The sequence below is a fragment of the Artibeus jamaicensis genome, unplaced genomic scaffold (assembly GCF_021234435.1).
Source record: "Artibeus jamaicensis isolate MK-2021 breed Jamaican fruit bat unplaced genomic scaffold, CSHL_Jam_final scaffold_474, whole genome shotgun sequence".
NCBI lineage: Eukaryota > Metazoa > Chordata > Mammalia > Chiroptera > Phyllostomidae > Artibeus > Artibeus jamaicensis.
Window position 1 is genome coordinate 46,262,598 of NW_026522046.1, and position 15,136 is coordinate 46,277,733.

The 15,136-nt window shown below is 50.2% G+C and overlaps 1 protein-coding gene across 3 annotated transcripts in view; it reads right to left on the reverse strand.

The window, feature by feature from the left end:
• Positions 1-296: 296 nt before the first annotated feature.
• Positions 297-15,136, reverse strand: part of DOP1B (DOP1 leucine zipper like protein B) — a 75,528-nt gene continuing 60,688 nt past the window's right edge. For 2 of the 3 annotated variants that reach the window (XM_037127172.2, XM_053657791.1), the window contains 10 exons: positions 10,966-11,048; positions 10,625-10,734; positions 10,365-10,511; positions 9,275-9,336; positions 7,974-8,102; positions 4,855-4,991; positions 3,899-3,954; positions 3,022-3,171; positions 1,288-1,429; positions 297-794 (listed from right to left, as the gene is read on the reverse strand). In XM_037127172.2, coding sequence (XP_036983067.2) covers positions 543-794; positions 1,288-1,429; positions 3,022-3,171; positions 3,899-3,954; positions 4,855-4,991; positions 7,974-8,102; positions 9,275-9,336; positions 10,365-10,511; positions 10,625-10,734; positions 10,966-11,048 — 1,268 coding nt within the window. In that variant the 3' untranslated portion in view covers positions 297-542. Of the gene's footprint in view, positions 795-1,287; positions 1,430-3,021; positions 3,172-3,898; positions 3,955-4,854; positions 4,992-7,973; positions 8,103-9,274; positions 9,337-10,364; positions 10,512-10,624; positions 10,735-10,965; positions 11,049-15,136 lie in introns of those variants that run through there. The other variant, XR_008390182.1, reaches the window with a different exon arrangement.

Here is a 15,136-nt window from a genome sequence, read left to right on the forward strand (position 1 = left end):
CGTGGGATTTTAATGGGCCAGGGTTAGAGACACTCAGATAACTCCTTCGAGTGCCCACTGTCGCTAAATAGTCCATTGTCACGGGCAATTACTGTTTTCAGAAAATATATTTTAGTTCTAAAATGGGGTATTAAAATAAACACTTTGAAGGACATAGGTGTGAAAGGTTAAACATAATATTCAACAAGTTAAAAATTTAGAGAAACGCAGAGACAGACCCAGCATCCACACTAACAAAGGAAACGGCTCTTCATTCTCTTCGGACTTCGCTTCAACTTACAAACTTTGTGCTAGTGTGAGATGATATATTACCTTTATTTTCTTTACATAAATTGAGGAAGAAACATATAATTCAATCCAAATATATTACAAGGCATTTAGGGAGGTATGCTTTGTTGCCCAACAGAAAATGATCTGAAAGCTGCTTTCAAAACTGAAATAGGCTTGTGTTTAGAAGCCTACCCTGGCCCTCTTCTGGTTTAGAATCCATCCTGGTTTCCGCCGAAGTGTCCGTAAAGGAACTAAGGAATTGTCTCAGACGGTTAACAGTCCAGATGTTCCAAGAAATCATGTTCAACGCATTCCTCCAGCTGTTTCAAGACGCGGGGACTGTCTGTGGCAGGAAACTCGAAGGAGGCAGGTGGTCGGGCGTCCGCAGGCAGCGCAGGTCGGGCTTTGAAAGCACAGCTGAGCGTCTGGAAGAACGGCACCAGCTGCCCGATGCTGGACAGGGACCGCTGGCGCAGGAGCGGGGGTTCCCTCTTCACGGGCGTCTCGTCAGAGCCGCTCACGTCCTGAAAGAACAAAGCAGAACTAAACGGTGAAACCCCATAAAAATGGCACGGCTTTGTGAGGGGTTACAGATCTACGTGGCGGGTGTGCAGGTGGCCAATCCCGAGAGACGGGTCCTTCAGGAAAACTCATCAGCACTAAGGACAGCGGCACAGACACAGCTGCTAGGTCTCCCAGGGACAATTCCCACCAGGACTTCACCCAAAGCCCACCCGCACCGAGGCCCTGCCCTTCCTCCAGCAGGCCCTGCTTCCTCCAAGGAGCCAACGGCTGCGACATGACGGCGTTATCCGGGAAGCCTCACCGCTTAGCAGCTCGGATGAGAATGGGACACAGAAAAAACAGAGATGGGGCCTGCAACCACCTCCAAGTTTTAACACTCGGATAAGAGGAATCCTGAAAGTTGTTCCAAGTTACTAAAATCAGGGGGCACTCTGAAATAGTTCCCTGCGCCCTTCTCCCGGGACTGTACACTTTACACAGGGAAGCACTTACCCCGTATTTCAACTTCAGAAGCTCTAGAATCCTAACCGTGTGGGGTCTGCATTCTTGCTGACCCTCCTCCAGGTCCGACACCAGGTCCGTCAGGGCGGCAGGGCCCTCTGTGTCCACTTCCGGAACAAACGCCCACCTGTAACTGCACGGGGAAACCCAAGGTCAGCCACGCTGGCTCGGGGCCCACTTTAAAAAATTTAAAAATGGTCTTATTGAGATATAATTCACACACCACACAATTCACTCGTTTAAAGTGTACAATTCAATGGCTTTTACTGTATCACAGAATTGTACTCCATCACCATAATTAACCTGAGAATATTTTTATTATCTGCAGAAGAATTCCTGCTCACGTCCCGCCTCTGTCCCCTTCGCTTCACGTTGCCACGCTCATCCATGTTGCAGTGTGTCAGCGCTTCACGCCTATGCACTGCTGAACACGGTGCTGCACGGATAAGTCACATGCTACTTATCCATTCATCGACCGACGGACGTTCGGGTTGTCTCCGCTTTTTGCCTATTACGTACAGTGCTGCTCTGCATAGTCATGTACATGAGAACCCACTTTAAAAAAAAAAAGGCTTTCTTTTGAAGAACAGGTTTAGGTTCAAAGCCAAGCTGAACAGAAAGGAGGGCGTTCCCATGTACCCCTGTCTCCAAATGCACAGCCTCCCCAGGACATGTCCCCCACCAGAGTGGGACACTTGTTACAGTCGACAAACCTGCAGTGATAGGTCAACAGCACCCAGGGCCCACGGTCCCACTGGGGCTCATGCTCGCTGTTTAGCATCCTGTGGGTGGGGACTGATGTAGAGTGATGTGTACCATCAGCACAGTACCACGCCAAGCAGTTCCACTGCCTTAAAAATCCTGTGCTCTGCCTCCCTCTCCCCTGACCCTTGGAAACGTCTAATCTTTCCCTGTCTTCATAGTTTTACGGGGCCTTTTCAGAATGGCATGGAGTTGGGCCCTGGCTGGTGTAGCTCAGTGGATTGAGCGCAGGCCTGCAAACCAAAGGATTGCGGTTGGATTCCCAGTCAGGGCACATGCCTGGGTTGCAGGCCAGGTCCCAGCAGGGGACACACGAGAGACAACCATACATTGATATTTCTCTCTGTCGCTCCTTCCCTTCCCCTCCGAAGATAAATAAATAAAATCTTAAAAAAAAAAAAAAAGAATGTCATGGAGTTGGAATCATACAGTATGTATCCTCTTCAGGTTGGCTTCTTTCACTTAGTAACATGCATTTAAGGAGAACAGGTTTTTTAACCGCAGATATTTCTACATGATTACTCTCTTTATTGGAATAAGACAGAGAGAAGGGGCTTCTGGGGCCAGGCATGAAATTAAACACAGGAGCAGCCATTTTAACACCCGACAGGAAATGAAACCCCACAGGGGCAAAGTGACTTGGAGATGGTATGTTCCATTTATTTAATGAAAAACAAAGACAAAAAAGTCTACACAAAGGCAGTGAGGACCACCAGGGCATGACTCCTGTTTTAGAAGCATTCAGTAGAAAACAGCACCTATACCCCGACTTCCCCCCTTACTGTGAGCGAACTTCACAAAACCACAGGGGTCAGTGATCTGAACTGCGGTGCACTGAGTGGGCCCGTGGGCCCCTAGCAACCATACTGTGGTTTCTCATGTACAGAAAAGAACAGCGAAAGCACTTAGGAGGAAAAAAAAGCCACCCACTTCAAAGAGGACACATAGTCTTATCTGACTTACATTTGAAATAATGGCATCTTGTCAGGTGGAAAAGAAAGCGCCGTGTCCAAGAATTTGCAAGCTGATAAATATAAGATAAGTTCACTCTGGGGTATCTCCCCTACGGAGTCAGGGACTAAAACTTTCGTTCTGTTGATTTTGTTGCTGTTTCTGTAGATTTGCAAAGAAATTCTTGTTACAAACTCATTCAGTCTATTTGTCTATGTGGCTGTACCACAGTAAAATAATACATCTCTCTGATTCCATTTTGTTCATGCTTTGCCCCCACGGCCTTGGGCCTTTGGGCGGGTAGCTTCTTGCATATAGACATGCTACTCATGAGAGCAATTCTGCTTTGTGGCTTGAGTTTCACAAAGATAAAATAGCCACTTATCAGAAACTGCCTCTCGCGGGAGTTAAGGGAAGTATGTACTGTTTATCAAAGACTTGCAGGAATGTCCTCACTGAAACCAGGGTCAACAGAAGCACCCTCTTCTCAGATCCCTGCCGGCCCCCAGATGTCTGGTCATTGATCACCTCTTGCCCCTCCCACTGCCCCTTCCCTTGGCGTAAAAGGGGCCTGAACTCTGTACTTTCTCAAGATGGATCTGAGACACCACTAAGTCTCCCATCTCCTAGGTTGGCACCTTCTTGATCAATAAACCTTTCCTTACTCCAAACTGACTTTTTTTGTTTTGGCCTTTACAAAGCACAACAACTTGGGACTGGTAACATAAGGTCTGTGAACAGGATTTTACTTTTAAGAAATTATCAAAATAGGTGACCCCTTCACAAGAACTTCCAGAAGGTGGCATTCAGCATGACATGGGACAAACCCTACATCGTAAAGGGACGCCCGCCGCCCTGCACGTGTGCACGCAGACCCCCACCTGCTCACCTCAACAACTCATCGTCTGCTTTCAGGTCTTCCTCGAGCTGTATGAATGTCTGAATCTTAAAAATGAAAGGCGAATTCTGGTTACTATTTGAAGGAAATAACCCCTAGCTTAATGTTTAAAATTTTATGTCCATAAAAAGAGCAAATAAAGCAAACAACAAAATAAACAGTAGGCTGTTCAAAATGAACAGTAGGCTGTCTAGCCTACTGTTAAACAGTAGGCTGTCTAGCCTACTGTTAAAGAGCAAACCGCAGTTCCAAAATGGCATCCCTTGTGCTAAGGCCCAGGACACCAGATTTAGATGGAACCCCAGAAGTAACTGCAGTTTCAACATCTTCCAAAACCATCACCTGAATCAGCAAGTCTGGGATTTTCTGGGCAACACCAGGGAGGTAGGTAATCTGTCACAAGGACCCTCCACAGTTCCCAAGAGGTAATCTGCTCGATAAAACCTGTCCCATTCTGTGTCCCGGAATCCTCTTTTCTTTGGCTAATAGCTTCCTTGTCCCATCCTCATTTTCTACAAAAACCCCCCACTTTACATACAATCCCTCCCGAGCTCTGTGCTGCCCCCTCGATTGTTCTCTGACTGATAAGAATTCCCAGAGATACGATTGTTCCCCTTTCCCTGGTGCAGGGAAGAAGTCACCCTTACAAGTGAGCTTTCTCCAGCAAATGTAAAAGTCTTTTACATTCTACTAGGTTTTCAGAGTTTCTCCCGCGTCCCTTGTTTCTTAAAACTACGTAGGCTGCCCTGGCTGGTGTGGCTCAGTGGATCGAGCACTGGCCTGGGAACGGAAAGGTCACTGGTTCCACTCCCAGTCAGGGCACATGCCTGGGTTGCGGGCCTGGCCCCGGGTTGGTGGCGTGGAAGAGGCACCAGAGTGATGTTTCTCTCCCTCTCTTTCTCCCTTTCTTTTTTGTTTGCTTTCAAAGGTGGAACGTTGGTACTTACTAATTCAGAGACCATTATTGGCCACAAGGAAGTCAAATGCTGGGGAGATATTCTTAGCAGCAGAACTCTGAAAAACAGAAACATCTGAGCAGCAACTAGGGATGTCTGTCCGACTCTGAGATTGTCTGTCAGGCGTTCTACGGAAAGAAGATTTTACAGACGTCACACAAATATGCAGTTTGGGGTTTCTCCGCAGACGAAAAGAAAAATAAAATTGCCACTGCTTTGACGCTTCGCCGCCACCCAGTGTACGAAGTGGGTGCCGGGGGCGTTTCTGTGCCCCGGTCTACCCCGGCCCTCCTCCTTTCACGGCCTTGGCGGCAGGAAGGAATGCACAGGACCCGGGTTCCCTGCCACGGCCGAAGAGCCGGGCGCACACTCTGGCTGAAGCCAGGGATTCAACGTGCGGTCAGTGACCACCTAAACTGTCTTCTAAGAATATGAAACATGAGGCACAGAAACCAAAGACAGTCCTCGGTGAGTGAAGGGACCATAAGACCACAGACATTGGCTGGCAGAGGACACCCTGTTTTGGTGGCGATAAGTAGGAAGTGGAGCGAGGGAACAAAATAAATTTATTCAATAAAGTTTATATGGAATAACCATGACAAAAACTTTTAAGTCCTGAAGGGAAAGAAGTGTTATGGGTTAAAATCTTGGGGCCCCTAACAATCTTTGTCACTTGTCTACGGCAATAATTGTACCATGTGATTGTCTCCCCGTAATTCAAGGTTTCGGAGGAACTAACTTGCTAGAGCAGACGGCCATGCCGGTAAGACCCCCAGTAAGACCCCCGTGTGCACGAGCTCAACGGGGCGCGGCTTCCACAAGTGCCCCGGCCAACAGGGGGCGCATTCTCCATGCAGACGCCTGGCAAACACACTGGCGCTCCTAAAGAGCTGGCTCCTGCGTCTGGTTCCATCCTCCAGTGGACATTTAAACAAACGCGCCCTTGAACAAGATGCCTGAGCCGACTAGTGGGACACTGGAAGGCAGACAGGTGGCAGGACCGGCTAGGAACCTGGAGGTGAGGTCCGTGGTTTTTTGTTTTTTAATTTTAATTTTTAAATCTCATTCTAGCCTGGCCATCTGAGAAGACTGTAACCTGGAATGCCAAAAGCCCCAACTGGCATGTGAAGAGATGGCCAAATGACACCAATGTGGAGATAATACGAAGGTCAGAGTTATTACAAGAGGATTCTTAAAGCTGCCTCCAGATCTCTCTGGTCCTGAACCAGGGGCCTTCGTGGGGACGGTGTCTGTCCACCTTCTCATTCTAGACAAACAGCACTTTGTCCGTTTCCTTTCTAGTAAAAGAAGAATTGCTTTGGGCTTTTTGACAGCTCCTTTTGTGACGGATGTAAGATTCATGTCGCTCTGAGTCCAGATGTGCGGAGGTGCTCAGGCCCCCACCTGGGCACATCGACTCGTTCAGAGAAACTCCTCCTCCAGGAAGAGCCTTCCCACCTCCTATTTAAGTCAGCAGGACGCTGATTTTGCCTTTGTACACACACATAGATACATGACACACATTACATATATAAACAGAATGTCTGATGCAAACAGCAGTATACCGCCCAGACTTATCTCTCCCTCTCCGAGCCATGAATTTGCAGAACCTCTGGACGTTTAAACTCTGCGAGGGTCAAGTCCTCCACCTGCTTTCCCCCTCTGCTCAGAGAGCCGGCTCCGGCTGCACTGGGACCTCGCACCAGCGGCCTGGAGGGCGGGCTCCCACCCTTTCTCCCTCCATACTGTGCAGGAAGGCAACCAAGTTCAGCTTAGACTCTGCATTCAGCCAGAGTCTTCAGAGGGCTGCTGTCACCTTGACCAGCATTCCCGGCCACCCCCTGATCAGATGAGCCTCCTACGGCAACTCAGGAAAGGCAGGGCAGTAACTCAATGTTCACTTTCACAGGCCGTGATGAGGTCAACATTTCCTTCTGTGTTTTACATGCTGAAATCATGTCAGTTGCAGTCTAAAGCTACTTTATTACTGCAGACATTCACTGTCACATTAGTAACGGGAACGCTGTTGTTGTTGGAAGTAGAACAGGAGCTTGTGAACAGTTCATCACACAGGGAGGTGGGCTGACCGTCGGCACAGCCACGGAGCCACAGGGAGGACTCTGGGGAGAGCACGCGCCCTGCGTGCTCACCGAGTTGTAACAATTTACATCAAAACTCTGCTGGAAACAATCCGAACATCCTTCCATCAGTGAAGTGGGAAGCAAGTCACAGAACGGAATATTATTAGGCAATAAAAAGGAATAGCTACTGCCAAATACAAGAGAATGGCTGACTCAAGCACATTACGCCAAGTCCAGGAAGCCAGGCTCAAGGCCATGTCCCCTTGCACTAGTTACATCTATGTGACATTCTGGAAAAGATGAGACCATGCGCACAGAAAGCAGTTTATAGGTTGTCATGGCGGGGGGATGACATCTAAGGGGCATGAGGGAAGTTTCAGGGGGATGGAGGCGCTCTGCCCTGACTGTGGTCGTGGCCACGGGACTGTCTGCAAACACCCACGGGCCTGTATAACCACTTGTGTGTACAAAGCTGTCACAGTAGTCTTATAAAAGAAACAAAGTATCCTTCAAGAACTGCAGGAGTTTTAGTTGACTCACAACCCCACATGGGCTGTGAGTCTTAGGGGACCCCATCCCTATGTGGGAGTCCTTTCCCATCTGGAGGGGGAAAGAACAGAGTGTGCCCTTGGCCAGGTCAGTACTTTAGATGGAGGAGGACGCCGTTCAAATCAGATGCAATAGCTCCAACGGCTCGTTTTTTGAGGCAGACAAGACAACATAGTGTGGAGAAGAGAAAAACCTGTTATGGAAAAGTGAGGTACTTCTCCAAAACCTTGCTTATTCACTGGCCTCAATGTGTATCTCAAACTTGAAGACTCCTGACTGTAGGAGGACTTCAGCAGAAGACAGTACTGAGAACCAGCTAATGAACACTAACAGCAGGGTCATAACTGATGTTAAACACAAAGTTTCAGGTTTGCTGCTCTATTTCCAAGGTTCTCCTGCCACAAGCCTCGCTGGGTACTCACAGAGGCCCCCTCCAGGACGAGCTGGGGCCGCTCCAGGGCGGGGCGCAGGCCTTCTTACCTTGTATCAGAGGGAGGTAAGGGTGGTACTGATCGACTTCGCCGCTGAAGACGGCAAAGGCCTGGCGCTTCAGCAGCATGGCTTTCTGCTCGAAACTTGGGAATAGTTTTAAGGAACTGCTCTGCATGTCTACAATAAATGTAAGAAATAAGCTCCATTTAGAGAGAAAACTACTAGTAAAAGCCTGTACTTATTATTTGTATATTTCTTTGTAAAAAGACTTATTTCTTTAACGATACTTAACGATAAGGGACAGTGTAACAGGGAATAGAGAGGTCTCCAAAACAGGAAAACCCCTACTAACATGGCTCGGGGGAGGGCCACTGAGAGTTACTTTGTTACCTAAGAACCTGGCCAGTGTTTTGCCAGGTGTGACTCTAACCTGTGACATACTGTGAGGCCTCCCCCTGGTTACTGAGCCTGTGCAAGCAGCTTGGAGGCGGTTCTGCTACCCCGGGGCCAAACCCGCCTGGACTAACAGTGGCAGCCGAGAAAAGCAGAAGAAACCTGAGCACTGGCAGGTGTGACCCTTCGTGGGAGGAAGATTGGCACTGGGATTTAAACTCAAGTGCAGGCAGCCATGCTGTCTTGGCCACACGGTTCCAAAGGGTGCAGAAGGACCCCCACCCGCCCACCAGAGGAGGGGCCGTGCGGTTTCGGATGCAGAGCGGGAGCCTAGCCACGCACAGACGACCAGGAGAAGCCAGACTGTTGAAACGGGGGTCTGCCCAGCTGAGCTACAGGCTTCTGTTTCTGTCCCTGAGAGACGGTGCCCCCGAATGGCCTGGTTTGGCGAGGGGGGCGGGCAGGGTGGTGTGTGTTGGGGGGTGTTGCTTTTCCTTTTGAGGGAGTGAGATTTAATGAAAAAATCCCACCATTATTTTAATCCTGTGAAACTTTTGAATAAATAGTTCCTTTCCTTTTCACAAGACTCTGGCGGTGGGAGTCCCGGGCTGTTTTTGGCGGCAGGCGATAGAACCCAGAGTGGTTCAGTTGTAATAGAAGAAAATGTGAGGTATAGAAATGTATTCCTAATGAATTACGGTAAACTCAGTAGGACTTTCCAAAGTTTTCCTCCACTATAAAGCTATAGAAAAGCTCGTTACGGCGCCTTGTCCACAGACGGACCACAAAGGCCCCCCACGGAGCCCCGACACACCGTGTCCATCCTCACACCGCAGGCTACAGCTCAGACGGCACCGAGGAGGTTTGGGGGGTGGTTCTGAGAGATGGGTCAAAGCCGATCACGGCGGCATTGTTCTCTTAAAGTGTGACTGATGTTCAAGTAACCCAGAACTTACTCATTAAATCTTTAAACATTGTTTTCTCATGAGTCAGAAGATGGTCAATAATGGCCTTCCAACTGGGTATTAAATTAGTAAAAAAAAAAAAAAAAAAAAAAGCAAAATTAGTTAAATATGAAAAAGAAGACAATCTGATTAAAAGCATGAAGAAAAGACCACGCCCCCTTTGGACCCACTGACAACCGCTTTCTGAGAAGGTGGCGAAGTGAATCCTTCTGATGGCATCAGGGAAAGCTCAGCTGAAGCTTTTCACACTCATCACCTTGACGAGGAACGAATAATGGACTGAGTACCATAGAGAACGACCAGTAGTCCCCCCTCCCCGTATCAGCAGACTTCCGCTGCTGAGGCCTGGCGGCTTTCTCCAGCGGCCGCCCTTGGACCTGCCCACACAGCGTGGAGTTTGTGCCCTCGTGTCAGTGGGAAGAATGGGAGGCAGCGGAGACAAGGACGAGCCTTTAAATGGGCTCCCGAAGGCCAGCAGGGTTACAGGGCAGGAGCCACCAGGATGGTGGGCACTGGGCAAACCTCCAGGCCACACGGAAAAGCTGACCAATCTGCACCCTCTGTCCTGCCACTAATCAAGACATGGCTGGCCACGCCAGGAAGACAGCCACCGAGTGGTTCTGTTGACCTCCAAGAAAAAGGCACAGGAAGTTGCTTTGCAGCTGCATCTCTATGAACCTCGGCTGCCGGCGCAGGCCTGGTGGCGGCAAGCACCCAAACTGCGCCCACTAAGGGTCAGCCGAGACGTGGGATGGGGACAGAGTGGGGCCAAGTATTCCGCCATCATGAGACAAGGCAGCGCTAGACCAAGAACCACTGGGACCCCGTGGTAAGCTCTTCAGGAACACTATGCTCTTAACTGAAATTCTGTTGATGAAAGAAAAAGCATCTTCGTGCTTTGAAAAGACTGAAGGCCTTTCCCACGAGTGCACAGCTAACCCTGGGGCTTGTGACCGAGATGTCCCACAATCGGGGTGGCCGCCACCTCTGCGGCCCTTTCAGGCAGGAGAATGCTTTGTGTGGACGAAACCCTCTCTCCAGTGCCGAGCCAGGGAGCGCGGGGCCAGGGCGGCGTTCTCACTGAGCACAGGACGTGTCCATCTGGAAGAAGGCGGGGTCCAAGAACAGGTCCAGCACGTCCTTCTTCCAGGCTCGCTTCGTGTAGGCGTAGCCACTCAGAGAGCTCAGCAGCTGAGCGCCGGCCCGAAAGCTGGGGGCGTTGTAGGCGCTGCATGGGGGAGGGCGGAGAGAAGGGTCAAGGTCAGAGACCTGCTAGGAAAGCCGCTGTACGGCCGTGGGCGGGCCACAAGGGAGAGCCTCGGCCTGTGCTAGAGCCGTTACCTGTGGTTGCGCAAGTAAGGAAACACGTAGTAAAGCAGACGTGATATCAGAGGCACAGCTTTCTCCTTCTCGTCGCTTCGGTAGACCATGTCCAGGAGTCCTGCCAGGACCTAGAAGAAGGGGATGGGCAGACAACAGAAGTCTCCTGAACCCAGTGACGTAAGAAAGTTCGTCCTCAAGGAGTGCACAGACGAACAGAAAAGGCCGCGGTGCAGCTGGGCCGAGCTGGATGGAGCTCCCCTGGGACAGTGCCGCCCCCCTCCCTGGCCCGAGAAGACACGCCGTCCCAAGCCTCGGGTGCAGTCCCTTCCCTAGGGGATGGCAGGCGGGTGTGCACTTACCTCTGCCAGGAGGGAGAGGGCCTGCACACTGTACACCGAAGGCGCAGACGCGGACACCATGGTCGAAGTAGCGGCGGCCGCATCTGCTAACCAGAGGCATCTGTGTTGTAACCGTGCTGCACGGGGGCGTCACCGACACCCTCGTGAGCGGAGCCACGGGTTCCCGCCTTTCGTGGTGATTGTGTATATAAACGAGGCTTGGGCATTTGTCTCTGGTAACATGCGCAGATTCAGCAACTGATAGTCCGTATGTTTTGATCAAACAAACTAACGCTGACTCACTGTACTCCTCTCTCCTCCTCATTCTTGGACCTTCAACCTTCCCTTGGACGATCCATCTGACGTCCTGACCTCTGCGCCCCTTGGCCTTTTCTCTTCCGAAAATCTACTCCGCTCCGGCTCAGCCACTCATTGTCACCGTCATGCCTGTAGCCTCACCGATTTCCAAAACCTCCATTTCAAGCATCCCGGTCAGACCATGTCTCTTTATCTTTCCCGCTCACGTGCTCCCGGAGGCTGCTCTGGCAATGCCTGAATCCACCCACAGGCCTCCGGCCCGAGTCTGCCGCCTCCGCCACCCACCAACCCCCTTCTCCCTCTCAGGAGTTCCTACCTGGAGAAATGCAAAGCTGGCGACCCAGCTTTGCCAACCCAGTTTTGTGTAGTTAAATGCTCTGGCATTGATCCTTCTTTATTTCACAAGCAGGAGTCTCGACGGAGACCCGACGCTACCAGATGGTCCCGCCTCAGCGGCATGCTGCATTCCACTCTGCGCTGTGATTCTCTCCCTCAGGGTCCGCCACTACCTCCCCGCTTCTCAGCTGGTGGCCTCACCCCATACTTCCCAGAGGGAATTGCTGCTGTGAGATGGGAACACTCGGGTTTGAGCATCCTGAGTTACCGACCTAGGACATTTACAACCACGTTTTCTGCCTTGTCTCCTATTCGAGCGGATGGGTCCCTGGCTCCTATCAAAGAGTAACACTGCTGCTAATATTGATCCTGGCCCTGTGGCTGCCAAAATTCCTTCATTTCTTTTTCTTTTTTGTAATTTTAATTGATTTTTTAGAGAGAGAAGAAGGGAGGTAGGGATGGGGAAAGACAGGGAGGAAAGAAAGAGAGAGAGAACATCATTGAGGTCTCACTCCACTTACTGATTCACTCATTGGTTGACTCCTGTATGTGCCTTGACCGGGGATTGAACCTGCAACCTGGGTTCGTCAGGATGACGCTCTAACCAACTGAGCTACCAGAGCAGGGCTTTGCTTTCTAAGAATCCTTTCTTTCTGGTATCAATTTCTTCCTCTCTGATGCACCGTTCTAATACCACACAAATTTGCGTTGGCATACTCCAATTTAAAAATAAATTCAGGATGACAGCAGGCATTCTTTGGTCCTCAGCGGTCCCTGGTTACTGCCCTACTGACGACACAGCCTCAGAGAGTTCCGTGCAGACACCGTCCCCTGCTCCCGCCGCCCTCTCCCGCACCCACCCCCACCCAGGTTCATCCCCAGTGACTTCCGCCTGTTGGTACCGGCAGTGGGCCTCTGCCCTCCTCTTACTCCGCTTCTCAACAGCCGTCCGCTGTGTTCCTCCTCCCTCCTTCCTGAGACGCTTTTCTCGTAGCTTCCGGGACTTGATGTTCTCAGTGAATATGGAGTCCTAGAGCTTAACTTACTTTTCTGGCCCCTTTTCATTTCCAGACGTCTCTAGTGTAATTCATGCCACACCAAGCTCAAGTTCACTATCCAAAATGGTCTTGCTCCAGTCTGCTCTACCTCAAGAAATTGCTTAAGCCACAAAACCTAAGTCACGGACTGATCGTTTTTTTTAACCACTATTTGCAATCCACCCACAAATTCCACCGACTCTGCTTTTAAGTCTGTACACCTTTCCTATTGCCCCAGCCTCTGAGCCAGCACGCTCTCTTGTCCAAACCACCGCCACGTCCTTCCAACGGACGTCCAGTTCCGCTCCCGTCCTATAGCCTGAAGTGCCCGCAGCAGCCAAAGTAAGGTGTCTGAAGACTGAACGCAATCCCGTCACTGCTCCAAACACTTGATGGCTTCCCAAACAAGTGGGGTGCCACCCAAGCTGGTGACCATGCTCTGTATCAACCCGACAGCCTTCAGGCCTTCTCTCTCCCTGACCTCTCTGACCAGCCATGAAGCTCCCGCTGATTTTCAGGTTTCCTGGGCTAAGCCAGCTCCCACCTCGAGGACGTGCCGTCCCCTCTGGGCAGAGCCTTTCCAGCTCTCTGCACGCCTGCCTCTTCTTTCCTGGGGACTGTTCTGCAGCATCTCGAGTGGCCTCGCCTCCTTCTCAGTCCTTATTTATGACATTACTTTAACTTTCTTAGAATAGTAAGAGCCACCTGAAATTCTCTTGGTAATGCCCTTGAGTTTTTCGACCCCTAAAAAAGCTTTTGTTTGAGGTGGTGTTAGGTTTTCAGAGGAGTTGAAAGACACCTTTGCTCACTGAGCTTTGATTATCCTCGTCCACACTCCCACTCGTCTCTGAGGCCGCTGTGGCAGCAGCACCTAGAACGCGGCGTGGGGCTCACACCAGACACACGTTTACATGTTAAGCACCTGCATGCCTGCTGCATGCACAAAACTTCCAGAGGAGGAGAACACCCCGTTCTGTATTGTAGTCATATGGCCGCCGTGCACACTCAGTTTGCTCGAGGCTGAACCACATGCAACTGTGGCCCAAAGGCTCCAGGTTTTGGTTTAATTTGTGAATTAGGTCTTACTGAGAAGCTCAAGTTACCTGAAGCTTTACAATGCTGTGATTTCGGCCCTGGCCAGTGTGGCTCAGTGCATTGAGTCCTGGCCTATGAACTGAAGGGTCACTGGTTCGATTCCCAGTCAGGGCACATGCCTGGGTTGCAGGCCAGGTCCCCAGTTGGGGGTATGCGAGGGGCATGTGACAATGTTTCTTTCCCTTTCTCTCCCTTCCGCTCTCTCTAAAAGGATAAATAACATGTTAAAAATATTTGTAGAATGCTATGATTTCTTTTAAAAAATCAGGCAATTACTATGGTACCGTTCATTATTGCACAAAACCCAGACCCAATGCCTTGACGGGCCACAGTCCACACAGCAGCACAGGCGGTGGAGACCCACGTCTGTCTGAGCACACGTGGCAGAAACACCTGCGGGCGAATTAGCCAAGGAGACGAAAGAGCTCTTTTCTAGAACCACAACTAAAACCTCAACCACAGCCAAGAAGCAGAGTTACCAGCTTACATCAGCCAATGAGAATGCACCAGCCACAGAATCTGTGTTACACAGCACAGTGATTTCTCTTATGCAAACCACTAAGCTGTCAGAGGAACGTGGCGGGGGCGCTGCGTGGTGGAACCTCCGTCTGGCGCAGCACCCCTCCTCCTTGGGAACAGAACCGCTTTTGGGGGGAGTCCAGTTGCCATGGCACCATGTGCCAGCCCTTCTGCCCCTGCCCTGGGTAAGCCTCGTGGCCTGAGCGGAGCCAACCGGAATCTGTGTGGGCCCTGATTAAGCCCACCTGAGCACCAGGGCCTGCGCCACCTAAAACCAGGTATCCACACCTGGGCTTCTCACTTGAGGCAACAGGTTCTGTGGGGTTTTTTTGTTTTTAATTTTTTAAAAAGATATTTATTTATTTATTTGTTTATTTATTTATTTATTTTAGAGAGATGGGGAAGGGAGGGAGGAAGAGAGGGAGAGAAACATCAATGTGTGGTTGCCTCTAGCACACTCCATACTGGGGCTATTGCCTGCAACCCAGGCCTGTGCCCTGACTGGGAATCGAACCAGTAATGCTTTGGTTCGCAGGCCTGTCTGTATTGTTTTTGAGTCTGTTGGTCTGAAGTGGATTTCCGACACTTGGGAAAGGGCCCCGACTTCTTGACACTTCTTCCCCCATGTAGTAAAAATCATGAATTCAGATTCATTTCTGCTGATGCAACTATTGCTAATGACAATGACAGGACAGTTTTCAACACCTGCTTTGTGGTGGATACTGTGCCTCTGAGAATTTAAGTGTATTTTTCTGCCCTAGTAAATGAAATGAAGACCAAACTGATTTCCTCGTTTGGTGTTAAGCAATATTGGGACTGGACATACTTTTCAGTCCAAATGTTAAATAATACTGAGAACTAGCACAGATAATTACTTGCCCTAAGAT